General features: G+C 31.7%; 3 protein-coding genes and 3 long non-coding RNA genes across 9 annotated transcripts; all 6 read right to left on the bottom strand.

Moving 5' to 3' along the window:
- Positions 1–4777: 4777 nt before the first annotated feature.
- LOC128281670 (uncharacterized) lies at positions 4778–5630 on the bottom strand. The gene is made up of 3 exons (XR_008271924.1): positions 5591–5630; positions 5297–5366; positions 4778–5206 (listed from the first exon to the last, which is right to left on the bottom strand). It is a non-coding gene; the product is annotated as an uncharacterized LOC128281670 (long non-coding RNA).
- Positions 5631–6140: 510 nt separating this feature from the next.
- On the bottom strand, positions 6141–6827 carry LOC128282523 (uncharacterized). Its single transcript, XR_008272820.1, has 2 exons — positions 6722–6827; positions 6141–6567 (listed from the first exon to the last, which is right to left on the bottom strand). It is a non-coding gene; the product is annotated as an uncharacterized LOC128282523 (long non-coding RNA).
- Positions 6828–6968: 141 nt separating this feature from the next.
- LOC108471758 (disease resistance protein RUN1-like) lies at positions 6969–11225 on the bottom strand. Its single transcript, XM_017773327.2, has 4 exons — positions 10500–11225; positions 9335–10415; positions 8696–9013; positions 6969–8423 (listed from the first exon to the last, which is right to left on the bottom strand). Exons 1-4 carry the CDS (start codon positions 11129–11131, stop codon positions 6969–6971), a joined length of 3486 nt encoding a protein of 1161 aa, XP_017628816.1. The 5' UTR covers positions 11132–11225.
- Positions 11226–14777: 3552 nt separating this feature from the next.
- On the bottom strand, positions 14778–20188 carry LOC108471162 (uncharacterized). Of its 4 annotated transcripts, none has more exons than XR_001869463.2 (6): positions 19588–20188; positions 19385–19493; positions 19061–19272; positions 16090–16155; positions 15941–16007; positions 14778–15029 (listed from the first exon to the last, which is right to left on the bottom strand). It is a non-coding gene; the product is annotated as an uncharacterized LOC108471162 (long non-coding RNA). The 4 variants fall into 4 exon arrangements; XR_008272816.1 differs by having other exon boundaries at positions 15941–15991; positions 19588–20187; XR_008272818.1 differs by having other exon boundaries at positions 15941–15984; positions 19588–20187.
- Positions 20189–20212: 24 nt separating this feature from the next.
- Positions 20213–23577, bottom strand: LOC108471760 (disease resistance protein RUN1-like). Its single transcript, XM_053020386.1, has 5 exons — positions 23561–23577; positions 22380–23463; positions 21663–21980; positions 20323–21387; positions 20213–20233 (listed from the first exon to the last, which is right to left on the bottom strand). The coding sequence occupies exons 1-5, from the start codon at positions 23575–23577 to the stop codon at positions 20213–20215; spliced, it is 2505 nt and encodes an 834-aa protein (XP_052876346.1).
- An 8-nt stretch (positions 23578–23585) lies between these two features.
- Positions 23586–24173, bottom strand: LOC108471164 (disease resistance protein RUN1-like). The gene has a single exon (XM_017772765.2). It carries the CDS (start codon positions 24171–24173, stop codon positions 23586–23588), a length of 588 nt encoding a protein of 195 aa, XP_017628254.1.
- Positions 24174–24508: the final 335 nt, after the last annotated feature.

Genomic DNA, 24508 nt, shown 5'->3' with positions numbered 1-24508 from the left:
TAATAATAATGGTAATATTAATTAAATTAAAACTCGCTCAACAGATATTAATTAAAAATTTTAAAAGAAAACTAAAATAATGATGGCGAAATTAGTTGAGATTATTATCAATATTAAAAGTATTGTCAAGTTTACTTGCTAAACCGTGCTTCTTTTGTTGATTTGATTTCAAAAAGAAAAGGTTAAAAGAAAATTAAATAAATAAAATAAAATAATCCAAAGGTTAGTTACATAATTATTAATTATCCAAATTCAACAATATTTGTTGGGTGTGTCTCCTATTTTTCATCTAATTAAAATTTTTTTTCCTCATTAGAACTCTAATCTTAAGGGGCCTCGTATTCTTGTGACTCCTGCAACTTACTCTGATTTTTCAATTTTCACTCATTTTTTGGTCATTTTACTCTGAAATGCTCTCATAAGTATAGAAAACACAAATTTAAAGAATTAGAAGCGAATCCGAGTTAAATTGACTAAAAGATCTTATGTCTAAATTTTTACATCTTTTCTTAAATTATCCCTTAATTTTTTAAAAAAAGTCAAAGTTAATCATTAACCTTTAAAAAAGAGTCAAATTACTATTCTTTTAAAAATACTATTGAAATATTAAATTTTAAATATAACAATTTGCATGACAATCTAAATATATTTCATGCTACCTTTTATTCATTAATTAATTTTGATTAACATCTTTAAGTTAAATCTCTCCTGTCATCGTGGGCGAGCTGGGTGGCATGGGCCCCCCCCCCATAAAATAGAAAATTTTATTTTAGACCCTTTAAATTTTTTAAAATTTTAAATTAGTAAAGGTAAATTTACACTTTGCCCCCTAAAATTATAAAAATTCAATTTAATCCTTTACAAATTATAAAATATAAACTATAAAAATTAAAATTTCATCCGGCCTCCTTTAAAAAAATTTTCGCTTCGCCTTCACCTGTCATTACACTGCACAAAATTCTTTCATATAATTCAGATCTAATTTATTATTATTTATTTATGAAATAATCAATTTTTGTTGTCTTAAGCTTTATGTACACATCTACACTAACTGTTGGAATAATCTTTTCATGTTTGATCATTCACTTGGCCGAAAAACAGAGCAACAATACTATGTTACAAAACTTGGTGTCAACAGATTCATGTTGTTTTACGCTTGGCTGTAATTGATTTTTGTCTGTTTTTGACCTTTTTTTAGTAAAATAAACGAAGCTTGACAAAAGGACACCCTAATTTTATACGGAAGAATTATAATCTATCATAAGCAGCTTCCTAACAAAAGACAGAGATTCCTCCAATTTTAACGGTTTGTTATAGAAAAAATTCACTTCTTAAATAACTTTTAAAACTTTTTGTTACTATTCATGAATTACCTTTTGATGGAATTCCTTATAAACTACTAAAATATAATGTTGAGTTCAATAAATAGGATTAACTCAATTTGGCTCGAATATGCCAATAAGTGTCAGAATTTGTTGGGAGCCGAAGCACAAATTATAAATATATATAGATCATAAAACAGACATGAACAAAATAAAAACATCTCTAATAATATTAAGGTTAAAATATATAATAGGTCCTCTTTTTATTTTAGAAATTTAGTCTTTCTACTTTTTAAAATTCAAAATTCAGGTCTAACTATTAACACTCTTAAAATTATTTTATTAAATTCAGATTCATTAAAACATCAATTTTTTTTTAGTTACATGGCTATCAAGTGGATTTTTTTAATTTCAAAATGTCACACTAACAAATTTAGCAAAAAAAATTAATAAGGTTAACAATTGAAGTTAAATTTTAAAATCTAAAAAATAGAGTGACTAAATTCTTAAAACCAACTCTACACTTCCTGTTAGGATTTCGACCCGATTAAGCAACGAACAATAAAATAGCGGAATAAATTGAGAAATTGAACACACAAATTTAACGTGGAAAAATCCCTCCAAAGAGGATAAAAAACCACGGGCAAAGATAATTTTACTATAATGGCAAAAGAACGAAGAGTACAAAAAGATGGAGATAAAAACTAAACCCCGAAAACCCGAAAACAAAGAACCCATAAAACGTAAACACAAAATTCTCTAAATGTGTTATGAGTTCTAATCTTTAATGAGCATATTTTCTAAGGTTGTAAAAGAGCCTATTTATAGGCTAAATTCATAGGTCAAATAATAATAAAATAATCTAAACTAATCAATATTTGATTGAAACAAGTAAACAGAGTTTAGCTGAAAGATTATTTCTCAAATTTGACTGAAAATAGGAGTCATATTTAACAAATCTCCACCTTGACTCATATTTCCACAACACCATCTTTGCCAAACCCCCCACGAGCCTATCTTGAACTATGCAGGGAATTAACTGAGTCGAATTTGTGCTTAGAAACTGGAAGACTTCTAGCCTTCGACTTGTACACTGCCAAATCAAAACTAACTCGGGTTTGATTTTCACGAACACAGTGCTCTAACTTTTCAAAACCTGCATCCAAAAGAAAACCTCTCTTCAATGAAATGGTCATATCTTTTTCCCTCCTATGACCAAGTTGCCGCCGCTCCAAACGAGTTGACTTCAACTCCGTAACGGACGAGGGACGTCCGATTTCACCGGTCACTGTAAAACTTTCAGAATATAGAGACTGCCGATTCTTTTACCTTTTAACAAAATGAGAGCTCCACGAGATACTTTAATGCAGCTCGACTCGATGTTAATTCTGCATCCTTTCAAGTCTAAAATACTCAAGGAGATGAGATTCTTTTGTAAATCAGGTACATACCTAACATCTGAGAGTGTCTTAATCGTCCCATCGTGCATCTTAATTTTAACAGTATCAATACCAATTACCTTACTAGATGAATTGTTCCCCATGCGCACAATTCCACCTTCAACTGAACTGTATGTGGAGAACCATTCTCTATTGGGACACATGTGGAAAGAACATCCCGAATCTAGGATCCACTCGGATGTGAGCTTGGAGTTATCGCTCGTTGACACTAACAAGAAATCATCACCGTTTTCATCGGCCAAATTAGCACCAGCTACATCTTCCTCGTTACTCTCAGCAAGTCTTTTATTTCGCAGTTTATAACAATCTGCTTTGATGTGACTTAACTTTTTACAATAGCGACACCTTTTGTCTCGTTTCTTTGATGCTACAAAAACAGAAGCTTGCCTATCTGTCTTGCTATCCAAATGAAGCTCATTGTCGAGTTTGTCTCTACTTAACAAATGACCCTTCACATTTTCAAACGAGAGTTTGTCTCTGCCATAAATCAGGGTCTCCCTGAAAGACTTGTATGAAGGAGGCAAAGAGCACAATAATAGCATAGCCTGATCTTCATCGTCAATATGAATCTCAACATTCTTTAAATCATTTAAAAGAGTAATAAATTGACTGATGTGATCTCTAAGAAGCTCATCTTCGTTCATGCGAAACATAAATAGACGTTGTTTCAACACTAAACAATTAGCGAGAGACTTAGTCGCATAAAGAGTTTCTAACCTTTTCCACAAGGCGGATAAGGTCTTCTCCATCAATACCTCCTGCAATACCGTATTCGCGAGGCACAACTGGATTGCAGCCAAAGCCTTTTCATCAAGCTCTTCCCATTCTGTTTTATTTAGATTTTCAGGCTTTTTCTCAGTAACAACTTTTTTCAAGCTTGATTGAACTAGAATTGCTATCATCCGAACTTTCCACAGATTGAAATTTGTCTCACCATCGAACTTCTCAATTTCAAACCTTGTTGTTGCCATATCTGAACCGGCTGATCTATGAAAATTGAACTAGCTCTGATACCACTTGTTAGGATTTCGACCCGATTAAGAAACGAACAATAAAATAGCGGAATAAATTAAGAAATTGAACACCCAAATTTAACGTGAAAAAACCCCTCCAAAGAGGATAAAAAACTACGGGCAAAAATAATTTTACTATAATGGCAAAAGAATGAAAAGTACAAAAAGATGGAGATAAAAACTAAACCCTGAAAACTCGAAAACAAAGAACCCACAAAACGTAAACACAAAATTCTCTAAATGTGTTATGAGTTCTAATTTTTAATGGGCATATTTTCTAAGGTTGTAAAAGAGCCTATTTATAGGCTAAATTCATAAGTCAAATAATAATAAAATAATCTAAACTAATCAGTATTTGATTGAAACAAGTAAACAGAGTTTAACTGAAAGATTATTTCTCAAATTTGATTGAAAATAGGAGTCATATTTAACACTTCCAACTAAGACTAAATGATTGATTTGGATTTATTATAGTTTTCTTGTCTAGTTTTATTGGGTTTCTCTATGGGATCAACATAAGCCCACCAATTTATCTATGATTTATTCCTTTTAAATTACTTCACCAACACTGAATTGGGCTTCAATAAAACACTTCAAATTTGTGTTGAACCACGATGAATAGAATCCACAAGGCAACTCTGTTGGCAACTTGCATTCTCTCAAAATATTAATTCAAATTCTTGTATAAAGTGCTTCATTTTCTATCATAGGCAGTTTATAAGTTAAGAACTTACTATTAACAATCGTAGAAAAGTATGGTAATATCAAAAATGAAATGAGATCCACTTATGCAACTAATGTCTTAGGTTTAGTGCATGGTGCTTTGGACTTTTATGTCAACACCACATTTCAATGAGACAAGACGGTGAAGAGAATAATCTATTTATTAATATTTTCTAAAATAGAAATAAATCCAATTTTTTATTAAAGCAAATTAAACCATTACTAAAATTAAATTAAAATGTGTTTTTATAAGAAAAAAATAATAATCATTGAAGGAAAAATCAGTCAAAATGGAGATACGATATAATTAAATCTCGAATATCAATTTTTTTAAGATAAAAACAGTATTAAATGATTACAACATAAAATATAAAATTAAAGCAGCGTAAAAGCATGATTGCGATTAGCCAGCAAAAAATCCTATACTGATGTTGGAAGTTCTTCTAACAGTTGTAAATTTGTGAATCCAGTAGTAACAGTTTTGGCCGTGCGATTAGCAACTTCATTCTGAAATCTGAACAATCATTTGATTGCTTAAAATTGAAGCCTATGACATGAATTGAGCACCAAATCTGGAAGCTTTCTTATGAACTCTTAACTTGAAACCCCTAAACTTTTTTTGCTAATGCATTCAAATCTCCGAACTCCATAATTGAAATTTTCACTGCAATATTCAACAGCACTATCTCTGCAAATCCCAAATAGATAATGGCCTCAAAATCTCAGTTCAAGCACAAAGTATAAAGCAAGCATTCAGTAGAAGAAATTGAAAGCTTACTTGTTCCTCCTCTTTTGTATAGTTAAATGTCCAACTATAATGGCCTTTCCAAAGACGCACCATTAATTCCCTATGAATTTAAACCAATCCACAACTAGTCAGTATGAATCTTAAATATCTCCTCACTACAATGCTCAAACAACTTGAGAGGTAGTTACATACAATGAAATTTAAGCCCAAATTGATAAGAAAAGAAAATATTAAGTTGCACCATGTTGAATCGAATCAAGAAGGCAAACCAGTTCAAACACAGGCATAAAGCAAGCGTTCAGTAAAACAAATTGAAGCTCTTACAGCTTACTTCTTCCTCCTTGTATTGCTAAAACTCCAATTCAGCAATGGCACTATTAAAGCTCTAAAGATATGTCTTTCCCTATTGGCTCTGTTTTTTGTTATCTTCATTCCCTTCATAGAATCAAATTTAGAAGGTCAAAGCTTAATTTATAAAATCACATGCACCATGGTCTCTAAGTCCAATGGCTCTATCATGAAACCAACCCACCATTTCAAACTAAACCCAAATTAAAAATCTGTAAATAAAAATTAATTAAAAATTAAGTACATAGAATCACGTGCAATGCATGTGACATTAGAAACTAGTAACATATGATATATGTACAATGTTAAAATGAAAATTAAATTAAATTAAATTGTGAGTAAAACAAAATTTAAAGTACAATAAAATTAAATTTTATAAAAAATTAAAATAAAGTTTTGAGTAATAAATTTAAGATTTTTTAATGCAACTAGTATAATTTTAAATCTTAACATATGCATATTTTTATTTTTAAATAAAAGATTAAGATAACATCTAATAATATAATATATTTTAAATATAAAAATATTTTAATAATTTTTCTAATTGAATAGATGTTCAATCGATCTATTACAGCAATTAACAATATAGATAACATTTTCTCTTTTTTAATAACTGAGCCTAAATTGATATTTAGTCTAAAGATTATTTATTATTGTCAAAAAGAAGCCCCGGCTTCTAAACTGAATACGATGGCGTAGGCTCTGCCTTCATTATAGATCTCATTGACCGAAGTGACTGACCTGTAGTTCCTCAGTCTATGCTCATTCCCTACGACCCTAAAGCTCAATACACGCTATTACCAAAAACAAGCTCAATGCACGCTTCGTGTCGTCCAAAATATCGAGCCTTTCCGTACTCATCGAACCTGGAAGACCCGAAACGAAGGTGACTTCCCCGATTCTCCCCAGACTGCCGTAGCCTGCGCTTATGTTGTGGCTCTTGATTAATTGATCTGATAATCAAAATCCAATAAAAGAAAATATTAAGTTGCACCATGATGAATAGAATGAAAAAGGCAAATCTGTTGACAACATGCATTGTCTCAAAATCTCAGTGCAAACACTTGTATACAGCAAGAATTCAGTAAAACAAGTTAAAGTTCTTACAGCTTAGTTGTTCCTCCTTGTATGGCTAAAACTCCAATTAAGAAGTGGCATCATTAAAGCTCCAAAGATTTTTCATTCCCTATTGTCTCTGTTCTGTCATCTTCATTCCCTTCATCGAATTAAATTTAGAATGTCAGAGCTTAATCTCTAGGTTATGGCTAACTTATACTACAAAAACTACAGATGAAATAAAACTCACTTATGCAACTGATGAATCAAGTTTAGTGCTTAAGTGTGCCTAGGACTTTCATGTTGTGGGGTTGGTGCTGGGTTCTTCATCCACATAAGATATATGTACGCCACATTTGTCCACCTTTATATATTCGTCTTCAATTTCTTCTCCTTCTTCTACCTTGTAATTGGGATTTTCAATGTAGAATTCAAATGAAGCCTCCTCATAATCCTTGTCTTTTTTAACCATATCCTCACTAAACAGAATCAATACATGATCACCCATACACTTCCGCTCCGTTTCATCCTCTATAAAGGAACTCCACTCACTTATGAACTGTTTATAACCACCACCGGCTGCTGTCAGTTGGTATTTGCAGATAAATTGAACACTTCCACTATAGTGGTGACAGCGCGTGAGATCGACCACAAGGCAGATGGAAAAGACCAAGAATCTTCTCCCACTGGACCCATTTGGGGCTATCTTCAAAACTAATGAAGAACTCGTGCTCTGATGCACGAACTTATTTGCTGAAATTTTGTTTCCTGGGAAACAGCAAAATAATCTATATTGAAGGTAAGGATACTCCCATGTCCAGCTCTGTTTCTTTAGTAGGGATTCAAATTTGAGCATGGCATTTGCCTCAATGTTATCAATTGAATCTTGATTCAAGCTGAAGCAATTATAGAATAACATGTCAAACACACAAATCTCATCTTCTAAAGAATCGATAGCATATAAATAGTGATCTGCAAATGATACTTTTTCTAATGATGTGCAGCCACGTGATTCCAAGTATCGAATATATGGTGGAAGCTCGGAGAGTAATTTAAGACTCTCGCAATGACTGAGATCTAGACTATAAAGATTACCTAGAGAGTCTAAAGACGCTTCTTTAATTTGAGTCCCAGATAAATTTAATTCTCTTAAGCTTTCTGGAATTTCTGGGAATTCGATCATTGGGCAATGACTAAGATCCAGATCACGAAGGGATTCCGTCTTGATTGATATATTTTTTACCCTTGAGCCACTCATATTTAAGGTCCGAATATTATATAGAGAGTCGAAAGACAAGGGTACCTCTTCAATTTGAGTTCCAGATAAGTTCAATTTTGTTAAGTTTTTTGGGATTTCTGGAAATTCAACCAATGGGCAATTACCAAGATCCAGCATACGAAGAGATTCCAACTTTGAAATATTTCTTGATACCTTTTTTACCTTTGAGTTCCACAAGATTAACCCTTTAAGTCTGATGAGATGCTCAATTGAATCAGGCACTTCTTCTATTTCACTTTCTTCTAATGATAAAATAGGAAAGTGATTTGGGATCTGGGGAAGCTTCTTGAGATTACGACATCCCCGAAGTTCAAGCGGTTTAAGTGATGCCAAATGATTGAGGCAAGGAAGTTCAACCAAACATTCACAGCTTCTACAATCAAGGATTTCAAGATTGATGGCTCCTAATAGACTAAGAATTTTCTTTAAATTCTTGCAATAACTAATGTCAATTTCCCTTAAATTAACAAGTACCTGTTCAAAAAAAAAAAAAAACACTATAGTGCATTATATATAATTACTTTGGGCAGTATCAAAATGAAAATAAAATAATAATAAATCTATATTTGATGCATTATGTAGTATAAATTCACCCATCTTTAATAGGTGTTGCTTTTTTAATAAATAAAATAAAATCTTATAAATTTACTTTTAAAAACTGTGCCATGAATTATTCATTGATATATCAATTATATAAATCATTTTAACTTAAAAAATATTGACGAAGAAAGTATAAAAGAATATACTTGATGATCATCATCATTCCAAAGATGTTCCATATCACCATGTGATAAATTCAACACAATAAGATTCTTTGGATTAAAACTTGATAGAGATTTGAAGGGACAATACTTCCAATAAATATACCTTAACTCATCAGGAAGAGATACACTATCAACTTGGTGTCCAAGAAACTTGTTTGTCGGACACTTAACATCAAACACCCGAGAAGTGTAGAAGAAGAGAACTCTAAGATTAGTCATGCCCTCAAAAGTAGAATAATGTAACAGTAGATTATCAACTTGAGACATGTCCAACTTAATACCTTGAATTAGATCAGTCCCCTAATGACAAAAAACAATTTGTAAAGTATCAACACAAAGAAATTTATGGGCATTCAATTAAACAATTATATTAGGAAAAAAGTAATTATATTAGAAAAGGTTTAATTTTATTTTGTTTTTTTAAAGCATTCTAACTCAATAAGTCACTGTGAAAATCCCATGAGACATTGGTCATTGATAGTGATTTGTGCATATACTTAATCTCTAAAAATAATTTCAAATAATAAAGCTTATTAACATTTGACAATACATAATTAATTGACTTCTTAATTAAAATTATACAAAGATATGAAAAAAAATATAAATACAATTAGGGGTTACCTTATTATATCTGAGCACTTGATATACATCTTTAGCACTCCATAATCTACTACGCTTTCCAGGGTCCGTAGATTCTTCGCGAACAATGTCCTTGCCCATCTCTTCAAGCATATCATGCATATCAATCTCTTTAAAGTATGTGCTATCAAGCAGGCACTTGTCAATCAAGTTGCTTATTCCACTCACAGCACCCTTATAACAACAACCTAGAATTTCTTCTACATCTTTTTTGGGTGTTCCTTTAAAGAAGATTGCAATATCAAGGAATATATTCTTCTCTACTTCATCCAAATCATCATAACTACTACTCAAAATCTGTGAAATTTTTGGTTTGCCATATTCTTTTAGTTTATCCACCTCACTTTCCCACTCTTTTCTAGACTTTTTATATAGTTTAGAACCCAAAACTCTAAGAGCAAGCGGACTTCCTTGGGCATACTCTACAAACTTGTCCGATAGATCGCGAAAATCAACAGCGGGATTCAATAGTTTAAACGCAAATGTAGAAAAAAGTTGAAGAGAGTCATTTTTACTTAACTTCTTTACCTCATGTATTTTGTCAACACTTCCATTCTTAAGTATTTGTCTATCTCTAGATGTTACAATGATTTTACTTCCATAACCAAAATGTTTAACACCAAAACAATCTATTTGGTCTGAGTCATTCACATCGTCAAGGACAACAAGTACTCTTTTATTGTTTAGCCTCTCTTGGATTAAAGTTGACCCAATTGAGGGGGTGTCTACATGAATTGTTTGATTTAAGAGTTTGGAAAGAAGTTCGTTTCGTAATGATTCCATTCCCTGTGTTTTAAATTTCTCTCTAACATTTAGAAGAAAGCATTTATCTTCAAACTTATCAGAGATTTCGTTATATATAACATCAGAGAGGGTAGTTTTGCCTATACCACCTTGTCCCCAAAGTCCTATTAGACGACTCTCTTCCTGCTCAATTAGCCTCAAAATCGTCTGCTTCTGATCATCTATTCCAACTAACTCTGCAGAAGCACTTTTAAACTTGCCACTCATCAACTTCTTTATAATATATTCAATAATATCCTTGATGTACTCAGTTTCAGGTCTAGCAAATAATAAAAAAATATAATTATGTACGAAATCTAAAATAATGATTATTAATAAAAGATGATGGGAAAAATATAGTTACCTGTCGAATTTGCCTCCTTCTATATGCCATCCTTTTAATTTACCGACTTCAGCAAAGGCAGTTTTCCATCGTTGTACTTGAGGTAGCCTATTTGAACCGTGGCCATTGAAGGATTTTTTGAAACTACCACCAAGATTCCGCACATCAGAAGGATCAACATGGTAAAATATGGGAAGAACAATATGTCCTTGAGTGTCCTTGCAGTGCATGATGTCAGAGAGTTCAGCCAGGCATGATTTTGAAGAAGCATAGTCTACCGACAACACAATTATTGAGAGATTTGAGGCTGCAATTGCTCGAGAAAGTGCTTGCGAGAGTTGCTTCCCTTTTTCTAGTGTTTCTTCATCGAAGAAAACATTCATTCCTTTGTCTTTTAAAGCTTTGAGTAGATGAGCGGTGAAATTGAGGCGTGTGTCTTCACCTCTGAAGCTCAAGAAAACCTGATGCTTCAATCGAGTAGAAGAGGAAGAAGAGGCAATTGCTGGAGAAAGTGGTTGTGAAATTTGCTCCGGTGTTTCATCATGAAAGAAGACATTCATGATTGCGTCTGTCAGAGCTTTGAGCAGATGAGTGATGAAGTTAAGGCATGTGTCTGTTTGAGGAGAAGAGGAAGAAGAAGAAGAAGCAGCCATGAAAGAGTATTGATTGTGTGATTGAAGCAAGAGAGAGCAAAATAGATTTGTGAACCTTTGAAGAACACATTCATCATATTTTGCATTTCATTTCTTCTGTGTTTTTTAATAAGCCTATTTTATAATAATATCTGCCATTTAGTAAAAGTCAGCAATACTTAATTATAATAAAATTGTTTTCTAGTTAATACAATAAAATGGGTAAAGGAAAGGGCTGGATAATAATAATAATAATAATAATAATAATAATAATAATAATAAATTTATCCAATTATTTAAGTGTTATTTTTAATACATTGATAATTTTTTTCATGTGGTAGTATAAATTATTTAACTTTATGAGTAGGATTAAAGAATTATTATTATTTTTGATTAAGTATTAATTTGGATGACATTGATATTATTGTGAAATAAGAAGATATAAATTCTAATACATTAAAATAAATTTATCTTTTATACAAAGATAATTTCACAAGAGAAAACTCATTATCTATATGTAAAAAATTGTTATATTTTAATGCTACATTCGTTTGAAATAGATATAAACTAATTAATAAATCAAATATAATTCCTGCAAAGAAATTCACCCCAACAATTTCCTTTTATGTCGAAATTTAATAATTAAAACAAATGAATAAATTTTAAAATTACACAGGAACTTTAATTCATGTGTATGAGGATAAATTTAAAATTATATATGAACTTTAATTTAATGTGTAATTGTATACATAAACTTTCATTTGGTACAGTTATATACAAGAAACTCTAATTGTAGTTTAAATGTATACTTGAAAGTTTAATTTTGATTTAATCATACACATTTAAAGAAATAAATACATCAATTTATTTTTATATTTGATAAATATAATTATTTATGTATGCAATATATAAGCATAAAATAATGTTATATCAATAATTGTGTTAATAATTTATAAGAATTGGATCAAATCAAAATTTCATATATAAAATTACACAAAATCAAAGTTCATGTACATAATTGTATATTAAACTATAGTTTATGTATAGTTTTGGGATTTATCTATATGTATTATAATATGAACTTTGATTAATTTGTGTAATTATACACACAAAATTTTAATTTTAATTCAATTATGCACACGAGTATTCCAATGAAAATTTAACTGTTGGCACATGTACCATAGGTATACTCTTTTTACGTCGAAATATATGGCCGTCGGAATAGGTCTAAACCTCTCTAATTGTTGTTAAAGTAACAACTATCGGTATAGACACTGTTATGTTGATTTGATAATACCTGTACCAATGGTAAAATTGTCTATAAAAAGTAAATTAAGCGATATTCCCATTATCTCCTTTAATTTACAGCAACAACATAGACCAAATGTTCTATGAATGAATTTTGTGACAATTTAAGCCGTCAGTAAAGGGTTGAATAAGTATCCAATTGGTTTACCAAGTAAACTTGACAATTCTCTTACATTATAATAATCCCATCTGATTTGGCCATCTTTATATTAATTCCTGCTTAATATCTATTTAATTATCAAACCCAACTCATGCCTTTCCGGTCAATAAAGAAAACCATTAACAAATATATGATTTGCATCACAATTTTGTCTCGCTGGACGACCTTCACTTTCATATTCACACACCCATCACCATTTCTCAAACAAATGTTATGTGTACCTAACCCTTGAAATTTTCTTGGAATCAAGTATTTTCAAAAACATTCAATACATTTGATGATTACACTATAATGCTGAATTTTGATAATTAAGACTTGTGTACCTAACGTTTGGATTGATTGTTTTTCACTTATGCTTATAATATCCCAACTAATTTGATCCATCATTATTTTTGGGCTAACTATACAAATAATCACTAAACTATTAATGTGTTTCTGATTTGGTCCATCAAGTTTAAAAATGATTCTATTTTAGTCATTAATGTTCTTGTCATTCGGTTTAATGAAAGAGTGATCGAAACATCAATTCTGGATGATGTTAGCGACTAAAATAGAATTTTTTTGAACTTAAGTGACCAAAGTAAAAATACACTAATAGTTGGATGGTTGTTTGTGTACTTCAACCATATTTTTATTGTTTTTAAATTCTTTTTTAATAAGCATCCACTAATAGTTTTCTTGAAAGGTACAGAAGTGAAAAAATCTAGCTTTTAAGATGCGAGTTAAATGTGTTTGGACACCATAAAGTAATTGTAAGAAAGAGTAATTATTGAGTAGTAATTATATTGCTTTATAATTATAAAAAATTCTGATTGTCAAGATTTATTTATCTCACATAATGAAAGTCATCCCAACTAATTACCCATGCAATTTTCCTTCAAATTTCAATCCCTTATATGAATTGGAGAGTGTAATTTGTTTGACTCAGTATTAGAAGTGTATTTCGAGTGTTACAATTACATTCAATTCAGTATGACTCACAAATTATAAATAATTACATAAATTAGATAAATTTGAGGCAATTTAATCTCTCTCTCTCTCTCTTTTTTTTAATTGTATCTTTTGTTTAAATGAGCATAAAATCAAAATTTTTTTGTCCCCCAAGTCAGTGGCGAATCTAGGAGGGTTGGCAGTAGCCTTGGCCCCCCTAAAATGTAAAATTACTACTTAGGACTTTGAGATTTTTTAAAAAATTTAAACTAGTAAAGGTAAAATTAACTAAAATTATAAAAATTCGATTTAATCTTTTAAAAATTATAAATATATAGACTATAAAAAATTAAATTTTCATCCGCCCCCTAAAAAATTGTTTTGGCTTCGCCCCCGCCCCAAGTTAAAGTCTTTCTCCCTTATTTGATAATTTTTCTATTAAATTATTGATGAAAATTTATTAGCAAAAAGAAAGGATGAGTAATTTCTTTTTATATTTTTTTATGTTTTAGGATTAGGACAAATTTGAGATAACATGTAAATGTTAAGGGTTAGGTTTTTAAATTATGACTAAATTGACACATGTAAAATTTGTGGGTTAAATTTGTTATTATACCAATTTTTGAACTGCTACCTCACCCTCCGCCAAACACTTAATAGTAATAGGCCAAAAATAAAATATAAACTTGATTAGTTAGGTGACGTTTTGAAAGTTTAAAATGTTGAGAGACCAAAAAAGAAACTCTAGCATAGTTGAATGACTTGTAGTGTAGTTTATCCAAAATAATTTACTTAAATAAAATATAATATTAAATATTTGTTTAGTAATTTTTGCTATTTATATTTTAATGCATTTGAATTATAATTTATGTGTTACACAAAAATAGATTCACACACATACATGACATGAGCTACTTTGATCAGACTTTTAGGCTTTGCATAGTGGAGTGAAAAGAAAATTAGAAAGACTAAAAATTCAAGGGGTAAAAATATAGAAAGATGTAAATATAAATTTTCTTTCCATGGGTGTGTTTGGCATGTAACACCCGCTACGGTCGGATTGTGGAGATTACATCGTACATGATAACCCAATCACCTAATTTTCAAAAGAAAAATCAATTTCACGTTAAGAAAATCCAACTTTTTTGAAAACGAATCAATAAATTATTTGAAAACTCGTGAGATCGTAGAAGAAAACCACTTTTGTAATTTTTACCAAAACATATTAACACATTTGATTTGTTTGTGAGATAAAACACCTTAGTGAAGTTCAATCTTCAAAACTTTGGTTCATTTTTAGTTATCTTAAGTTAAGCGTCACTAAAAGTTAAAATCTATTACGAAATAAATACAAAAAAATAATCCTAATGTTCTAAACAAAACTTTAAACGTCCAAAAGTCCGAAAAACCAAAGAAAATCCAAAACATCCATATTAAACATAAAGAAAATCCATAATACTTAAGCCAAAACATGAAACCCAAGCTCCAGAGTCACCGTCCAATCCTAAGTCGGAGAATCACCTGAAACAAATCAAGCAAATACGTGAGCTTTAAGCCCAGTGTGTGATTAAACCCTTAAACCCTTAATTTAGTACAACCATGCATATGTATCAGAACGTCTCATAGCATATCTCATAATATTTCTTATCATATCAGATTTCATACAAATCTTACCTTAAGTATCATATCATATTGAATAATAGCATATCATATTACATCAAATCATAACATAGCATATCTTAATTATCATATCATATCATATCATATCATGTTCTACCTCCATCCGCTACACACCATCTCCTTCCAGCTAGCCAATCACACCATATAGGACAACAAGAGTCCATCCATCCAATTATACCAATATGTGGCGACGTGCCACTCATATACTTACAACTGAGCTGCCATACATAAATTTGTGGTCTAGCCGTCATAATTGCAGCATAAACTGCCATATAACACTTCCTCCATCATATTAGAACCCACCCTTCAAAACACATGCATATCATAATCATATGTCATACATACATATATCTTATATCACAAGGCATGTACACATATATTTTCATAGAAGTTATAACATAGCATTTGGTTTAATTGTAACATATCTTACTTAACATACTTCCTAACCTTATCCATATATTATTACATACTAAAACTTACATTTTTTCGGCCTCGTATGATGCCTACGGACCCAAACCTTAAGTCCCTCAAATGACACTAAATCAAGCCCAAAAATTTGCCAAAAAGGCCCATTCAGCCCAAAAGCTTATCCAGTGTGGTCCACACGACCTACCCATATGGATTGCAAAAACACACACGGCCTACCACATGGCCTGACACACGACCATGTGACGCTGGGCAGTTTCAGAAAACAACCCTTGTTTTACGATTTATTCGAATTTCAACTGAGTTTTTGAGTCATTTTCACACACCTGATTGTTGGGTTGATTAACCACGTGTCTGCAAAACACGAAACCTACATTCTTCCATCAAATTGCGCTAATTAATCACAATAAAATCCATCCAAGAACACATCCTTAGATCGAAATTTCAGACCCTAAAGCACAATTCAGTTACTTACTTCTTCGAAATAGCGTCCAAAACTAAGCCTACTCTGCTGAGGGGTCTTGGTTCATAACCCTTTCACCTAACAAGAACCACAAATACACTAATCACATTTTCGAACATGAATAATAACCAAGCAACCATCACTTTACCAAAACAAACTAATAACAAAATGACCATAAAAACAATCGAATAGTACTTACCTTTCGAAAGAATTATTATGCGAGGGATATGACCACACGAACACACAATAGAGTTTAATGGATAATAGCCAAGAATCCATAAGAAAGAACCCAAAAAAAGAGGAACAAGGAAGGGGAAAAAAGAAAAAAAAAGATAATAGCAATAGGGAAAACAAAACAGAACGTGGAAAAAAGGGCGGGGGGGTTGAGACGGTTACTTTTGAAAACAAATTAGTGATATTTGAGAATTAAGTCAAAAAAAAAATTAAGATAATATATTTTCTAACAACTTATCCCCAAAATAAACTCAACTACTAGCAAAATAAGTAACAAAAACATTCCTCATGCTCCCACCGAGATTCAAATTTAACAGCTAAGAATACGTTGAAACTTAACCATTAAACCACTAGACTTATCATTATCACAACCCAATAAAGAAATTAATTTAAGCCTAAGAGAAAGGATTGTATGAAACAGTGATGCCACGTCATCTGTATCCCTTTCCAATAGTTTTATGTCACATTAGTACTCTTATCCTGAATTTCAGGATTTAAAATACTAAAATTCAGGATAAAATCTTAAAATTCAGGATAAAAATACTGATGTGGCATAAAACTATTGGAAAGGGATACAGATGACGTGGCGTTATTGTTTCATACAATCTTTTCTCTTAAGCCTAAATAATCATGCGAGCCAAAATTTAAGAGATAAGTCCAAAACAAAGGAATTGAACATAGGATCTAAAGCAAACATCCAAGGCACTTAATCATCATACCACATCAAATTACTTGACAAATATACACACTCAAAAATCTAAAAATTTGAGGCATTACATGGCAAGAAAGATTAATTCGAAGAAAAGTATTTTCTTTCCATCCTAGCTTGGTAGAGTCGAAAAATTAGAGAAAAGAAAATATAACATTGGAAAAATGCATAATATTAAACTAACATGCATTCTCTCTCTTTTTTTGTCATCTTGTAATTGGAATGATTGGTTTTTATGCATTAGGATGAAAAATGATTCTCTTCTATTTTCTTTTTTCTTACTTATTTTTCCTGCTAAGCACACTCAAATTTTTTTTTTTTCACTTTTCCATTCCCTCTTTCCATCCTTCTACTTTTCCACCCAACCAAGCATACCTTTAGTATAAATCAAAATTTCATAAATTTAAATAAATTTTAATTATAAAATATATAAATAAATTTAAAGTATTTTTAATAATAAATTAAACCTTTCAAAAGCAAGTTTAGATAGGAGATGTTTGAAAATTAAACCAAAAAAAGCCATTTTAATTAATTCATCGTGTTCTTACTGGTTGAGATTTGTAATCAAACGAAGATTTTCATGGGTAGTGGGGGTTTTGGATTACCTTCCTATAAAATGCGAAAGATTAGTTATTGGTTTCACATGTAACATTAGAAATTAGTAACTTATGAAATATGTACGATGCTAAAATAAAAAGAAATTAAATTAAATTGTGAATAAAATGGAAATTAAAATATATTAAAATATTAAAATAAATCTTTGAGTGATAAATTTAATATTTTCTTAATGCAATTGATATGGTTTCAAATCCTACCATATGTATATTTTTATTTTTAAATAAAAGATTAAAGTAACATCAAACAATATAATATATTTTAAATACAAAAGGAAATTTTAGCAATTTTTCTATTTGAGATGGTGTCCAATTGACTCGTAACACCAATTCAATCAGGGATTTAAATAACATAAGTGATAAAGTTTGTCAAAGTCGCTAATTTGACTTAAGACTGTAGACATTCGGAAAGAAATTTGGATTTTGGCGCAACTTGAAACAAAATTGAATCCAAGTCAAATAAAAAAAATTAAATAACTAAAATAAAATAATAAATCAAAGATTAAGGAAGCGAGTAAAGAAGATAAATGGAAAGATAGAACGTGGCGTGTAGAAGTCCTAAGAAGCCTTACAAACACAAAGAAATCTACGACCTACTTCAAGCGACTCTAATTTCCCCTCCAAGACAAAAACCTTGGCAAGAAATAGTTTGAAGATGATCCCCACGATCTAAAAAAAGATTGTTAAAACTCTTTTAAAATAAATCTTGAAAAGAAAAACCTAGAGAGAATTTATTAACTCAAAAGATAAATAGAATAATAGTAAATTGTATAAATTGTGTACAATGTAAAGGCCTATATATAGGCTAGCTAAATAAAAACTCTTAAGTATACTACAACTCTAATTTAATCTAAATAAGAAGTAGTTTTAAACTAAACCTTCACCTTAACATAAAATTCCTAAATAACTTAAAATACTTAATAATTATAAAAAAATTTGGAATAAAATAATAATAAAATAATAAGAGCTGATAAATAAATATATAGTAAAAATTAAGCCTAAAACCTGAACCCAATATAATTTAAACTCGAATTAAAAGCCCGAAACTCGTATTTCCCGTCATAATCCCGTTCAAAAATTCTGCTCATGCAATCTTCACTAAAACAGTCATAACTTGAGCTCCCTAACTCAGAAGCTAGTGATTCAAAATGCGTTTCGAAGCTAAGAGATAGATATTCAAATCCATGAAGACGTCTCAACCCAGAAATGTCAAAATCCCATCCAAAAAGTCATCGCAAGTTTGCTGATTTCTCAAGTCTGAAAATTGGTAGTTTTGATGATTGAAATCTAATAAATTTCACCCCATTCGTACATGTATCACTAAGATTAATTATCATTGTAAAAACGAAGCCCTAAGCTTCTAAAGCTCAATACAATGGTGTAGGCTTTACTTTCATTATAGATCTCATTGACCGAAGTGACTAACCTGTAGTTCCTCGGCCTATGCTCATCCCCGATGACCCTAAAGCTCAAGACACACTATTACCAAAAAGAAGTTCAATGCACACTTCGCGTCGTCCAAAATATCGAGCCTTTTGGTACTCATCGAAGCCGGAAGACCGGAAGCGAAGGTGACTTCCCTGACGCTCCTCACACCGTCGTAGCCGACACTCTTGTTGCGGCTCTTGATTAACTGATCTGATACAAAATCCAAGAAAAGAAGATATTAAGTTACGCCATGATGAATAGAATGAAGAAGGCAAATCTGTTGATAAAGCAAGAATTCAGTAAACCAAGTTAAAGTTCTTACAGCTTAGTTGTTCCTCCTTGTATGGCTAAAACTCCAATTAAGCAGTGGCATCATTTAAGCTCCAAAGATTTGTCATTCCCTATTGTCTCTGTTCTGTCATCTTCATTCCCTTCATGGAATCAAATTTAGAATGTCAAAGCTTAATCTCTAGGTTATGGATAACTTATACTACAAAAACTACAGATGAAATAAAGCTCACTTACTTATGCGACTGAAGAATTAGGTTTAGTGCTTAAGTGTGGCTAGGACTTTCATGTTGTGGGGGTGGTGCTGGGTTCTTCATCCACATAAGATACATGTACACCACATTTGTCCACCTTTATATATTCGTCTTCAATTACTTCTCCTTCTTCTACCTTGTAATAGGGATTTTTAATGTAGAATTCAAATGAAGCCTCCTCATAATCCTTGTCTTTTTTAACCATACCCTCACTAAACAAAATCAACACATGATCACCCATACACTTCCACCCTGTCTCATCCTCTATAAAGGAACTCCACTCACTTATGAACTGTTTATAACCACCACCAGCTGCTGTCAGTTGGTATTTGCAGATAAATTGAACACTTCCATCGTAGTGGTGGCAGCGCGTGAGATCGACCACAAGGCAGATGGAAAAGACCAAGAATCTTCTCCCACTGGACCCATTTGGGGCTATCTTCAAAACTAATGAAGAACTCGGGCTCTGATGCTCGAACTTATTTGCTGAAATTTTGTTTCCCGGGAAACAGCAAAATAATCTATATTGAAGATAAGGAAACTCCCATGTCCAGCTTTGTTTCTTTAGTAGGGATTCAAATTTGAGCATGGCATTTGCCTCAATGTTATCAATTGACTCTTGATTCAAGCTGAAGCAATTATAGAATGACATGTCAAACACAATAATCTCATCTTCTAAAGAATCAAGAGCATATAAATAGTGATCTGCAAATGATACATTTTCTAATGATGTGCAGCCATCTGAGTCCAAGTCTCGAATATATGGTGGAAGCTCGGAGAGTAATTTAAGACTCTCGCAATGGTCCACTGCCAAAGTATCAAAGCTTATAAACCGAAAGTTTGGTGAAGTTGGAATCTCTTTCGTACCGAACATATTGCACTCTAGCTTTTGAATGCTAGAGCGGCTCATATATAAGTTTTCCAGATTGCTTAGAGAGTTTAAAGACAAGGACGCTTGTTTAATTTGAGTCCCAGATAAATATAATTCTCTTAAACTTCCTGGAATTTCTGGGAATTCGACCGTTGGGCAATGACTGAGATCTAGGCTATGAAGGGAATCCATCTTGATCGATACACTTTTTACCCTTGAGCCACTCATATTTAAGGTCTGAAGATTACCTAGAGAGTCGAGAGACAAGGACACCTCTTCAATTTGAGTTCCAGATAAGTTTAATTTTCTCAAGTTTCTTGGGATTTCGGGAAATTTGACTATTGGGCAATCACTAAGATTCAGATCACGAAGGGATTCCATCTTGATGGATGCATTTTTTACCTTTGAGCCACTCATATTTAAGGTCTGAAGATTACTTGGGGAGTCGAGAGACAGGTACACCTCTTCAATATGAGTTCCAGGTAAGTTCAATACTCTTAAGCTTCTTGGGATTTCCGGAAATTCAACTAATGGGCAATGACTAAGAGTCAGACCACTAAGAGATTCCAACTTTGAAATATTTCTTGATACTTTTTTTACCTTTGAGTTCATCAAGTTCAAGCTCTTAAGTCCGATGAGATGCTCAATTGAATCAGGCACTTCTTCTATTTCACTTTCCTGTAATACTAAAAAAGGATAGTTATTTGGGATCTCGGGAAGCTTCTTGAGTTTATGACATCCCTTAAGTTGAAGCCTTTTAAGTGATGCCAAATGATTGAGGCAAGGAAGTTCAACCAAATTTTTACAATCAGAGCAATCAAGGCGTTCAAGATTGATGGCTCCTAATAGACTTGGGATCTTCCTTAAATTCTTGCAGCCAACAACTACAATTTCCCTTAAATTAACAAGTACCTGTGCAAAGAAAAACTATAGTGCATCATATACAATTACTTTGGGAAGTATCAAAAATGAAAATAAAATAATAACAAATCTATATTTGATGCATTATGGAGTATAAATTCACCCCTCTTTAATAGATCAAATATTGATGTTGCTTTTAATAAATAAAATAAAATAAAATAAAATCTTTTAGATTTATTTCTAAAACTTTTGATAAGGTGCAATCAATTATATAAATAACTTTTAACTTTTAAAAATATTGACGAAGAAAGGATGAAAGAATATACCTGATGTTCATCATCGTTCCAAAGATGATCCATACCGCCATTTGATAATTTCAACACAACAAGATTTTTTGGATTAAAACCTGATAGAGATTTGAATGGACAATAATCCCAACAAAGATATCTTAGCTCATCAGGAAGAAATACACTATCAACTTGGTCTGCAAGAAGCTTCTCTGCCAGACACTTATCCCATAACGTATCGGAAGTGTAGAAGAAGATAACTCTAAGATCAATCATGCCCTCAAAAGTAGAATGATGTAACCGTAAATTATCAATTTGAGATATGTCTAACTTTATTCCTTGAATTAGATTAATCCCCTAACAACAAATTATCAATTTGAGATATGTCTAACTTTATTCCTTGAATTAGATTAATCCCTAACAACAAAAACCAATTTATAAATTATTAACACAAAAAATTTATACGCATTCCATCATAAAAGTAAATATATTAGAAAATGTTTAATTTTGTTTTGTTTTTTCTAAAGCAATGCAGATACTAATTCAATATACCACTGTGAACATCCAATGTTATATATTCTAAGACATTGGTCATTCACAATGATTTGTGTAGTAAACTTAAACTCTAAAAAGATTTCAAATAATAAAATATGTTAACATTTGAGGACACTTAATTAATTGAATTTTTACACTTTTTAATTAAAATCACACAAATATATAAAAAATAAAAAGATTATAAATATAGTTTGGACTTACTTTATTATATCTGAGCACTTGATACACGTCTTTAGCACTCCATAACCTACTACGCTTTCCAGGGTCTATAGATTCTTTGCAAACAATGTCTTTACCCATCTCTTCAAGCATATCATGCATAAAAATCCGTTCATCTTCATATTTGCTATCAAGCAGGCATTTGTCGATCAAGTTGCTTATTCCACACACAGCACCCTTATAACAACAATTTAGAATTTTTTCTACATCTTTTTTGAGTTTTCCTTTAAAGAAGATTGCAATATCAAGGAATACATTCTTCTCTAGTTCATCCAAGTCATCAAAGCTACTCCTCAAAATCTGTGAAATTTTTGGTTGGGCATACTCCTTTAGTTTATCCACCTCACTTTCCCACTCTTTTCTAGACTTTTTATATAGTTTTGAACCCAAAACTCTAAGCGCAAGTGGACTTCCTTGGGCATATTCTACAAACTTATTCGATAGATCTTGAAAATCAACAGCGGGATTCAATTGTTTAAATGCAAATGTAGGAAAAAGTTGAAGAGAGTCATTTCTATTCAACTTTTTTACCTCGTGTATTTTGTCAACACCTCCATTCTTAAGTACTTGTCTATCCCTTGATGTTACAATGATTTTACTTCCATCACCAAACTGTTTAACACCAAAACAATCTATTTGGTCTGAGTCATTAATATCGTCAAGGACAACAAGTACTCTTTTATTGTTTAGCCTCTCTTGGATTAAGGTTGACCCAATTGAGGGGGTGTCTACATGAATTTCTTGGTTTAAGAGTTTCGAAAGAAGCTCGTTTCGTAATGATTCCATCCCCTGTGTTTTAAATTTCTCTCTAACATTTAGAACAAAGCATTTACCTTCAAACTCATGACAGATTTCATTGAATATAACATCAGAGAGAGTAGTTTTGCCAATACCACCTTGTCCCCAGAGTCCTATTAGACGACTGTCTTCCTGCTCAATTAGCCTCAAAATCGTCTGTTTCTGATCATCTATTCGAACTAACTCTGCAGAAGCACTTTTAAATTTGCCACTCATCAACTTCTTTATAACATATTCAACAATATCCTTGATGTACTCAGTTTCAGGTCTACCAAATAATAAAAAAATATAATTATATACGAAATCTAAAATAATGATTATTAATATAAGATGATGGGAAAAATATAGTTACCTGTCGAATTTGCCTCCTTCTATATGCCATCCTTTTAATTAACCGACTTCAGCAAAGGCAGTTTTCCATCGTTGTACTTGAGGTAGCCTATTTGAACCATGGCCATTGAAGGATTTTTTGAAACTACCACCAAGATTCCGCACATCAGAAGGATCAACATGGTAAAATATGGGAAGAACAATATGTCCTTGAGTGTCCTTGCGGCGCATGATGTCGGAGAGTTCGGCCAGGCATGATTTTGAAGAAGCATAGTCTACCGACAACACAATTATTGAGAGATTTGAGGCTGCAATTGCTCGAGAAAGTGCTTGTGAAAGTTGCTCCCCTTTTTCTAGTGTTTCTTCATCGAAGAAAACATTCATTCCCGTGTCTTTTAAAGCTTTGAGTAGATGAGCGACGAAATTAAGGCGTACGTCTTCACCTCTGAAGCTCAAGAAAACCTGATGCTTCAATCGAGTAGAAGAGGAAGAAGAGGCAATTGCTGGAGAAAGTGGTTGTGAAAGTTGCTCCGGTTTTTCATCATGGCAGAAGACACTCATCATCGCGTCTTTCAGAGCTTTGAGCAGATGAGTGATGAAGTTAAGGCATGTGTCTGTTTGAGGAGAAGAGGAAGAGGAAGCAGCCATGAAAGAGTATTGATTGTGTGATTGAAGCAGGGGAGAGCAAAATAGATTTGTGAACGTTTGAAGAACACATTCAATTTGTTTTAATAAAAATCTATTTTATAATAATATTTGCCATTTAGTGGTATGGATATGTGAATCTTTGAGTAAAAATTGTTTACTAGTTTATATAATAAAAATGGGTAAAGAAAGTGGGTGGATGGAGATTATTATTATTTTGCTCAGATGGGTTTGTAATCTCGAAGTCAATGTCATCCAATAAGACAAAAAGCATCTATTTGTTAATATAATTTTAAGATATAAATCTATCCAATTATTTAATACATTAATAATATGTT

Source organism: Gossypium arboreum, chromosome 10 (genome assembly GCF_025698485.1).
Source record: "Gossypium arboreum isolate Shixiya-1 chromosome 10, ASM2569848v2, whole genome shotgun sequence".
In the NCBI taxonomy this organism is placed as follows: domain Eukaryota; kingdom Viridiplantae; phylum Streptophyta; class Magnoliopsida; order Malvales; family Malvaceae; genus Gossypium; species Gossypium arboreum.
Note: the sequence above shows the minus strand (reverse complement) of the source record. Positions and strands in the feature narration are given on the sequence as shown.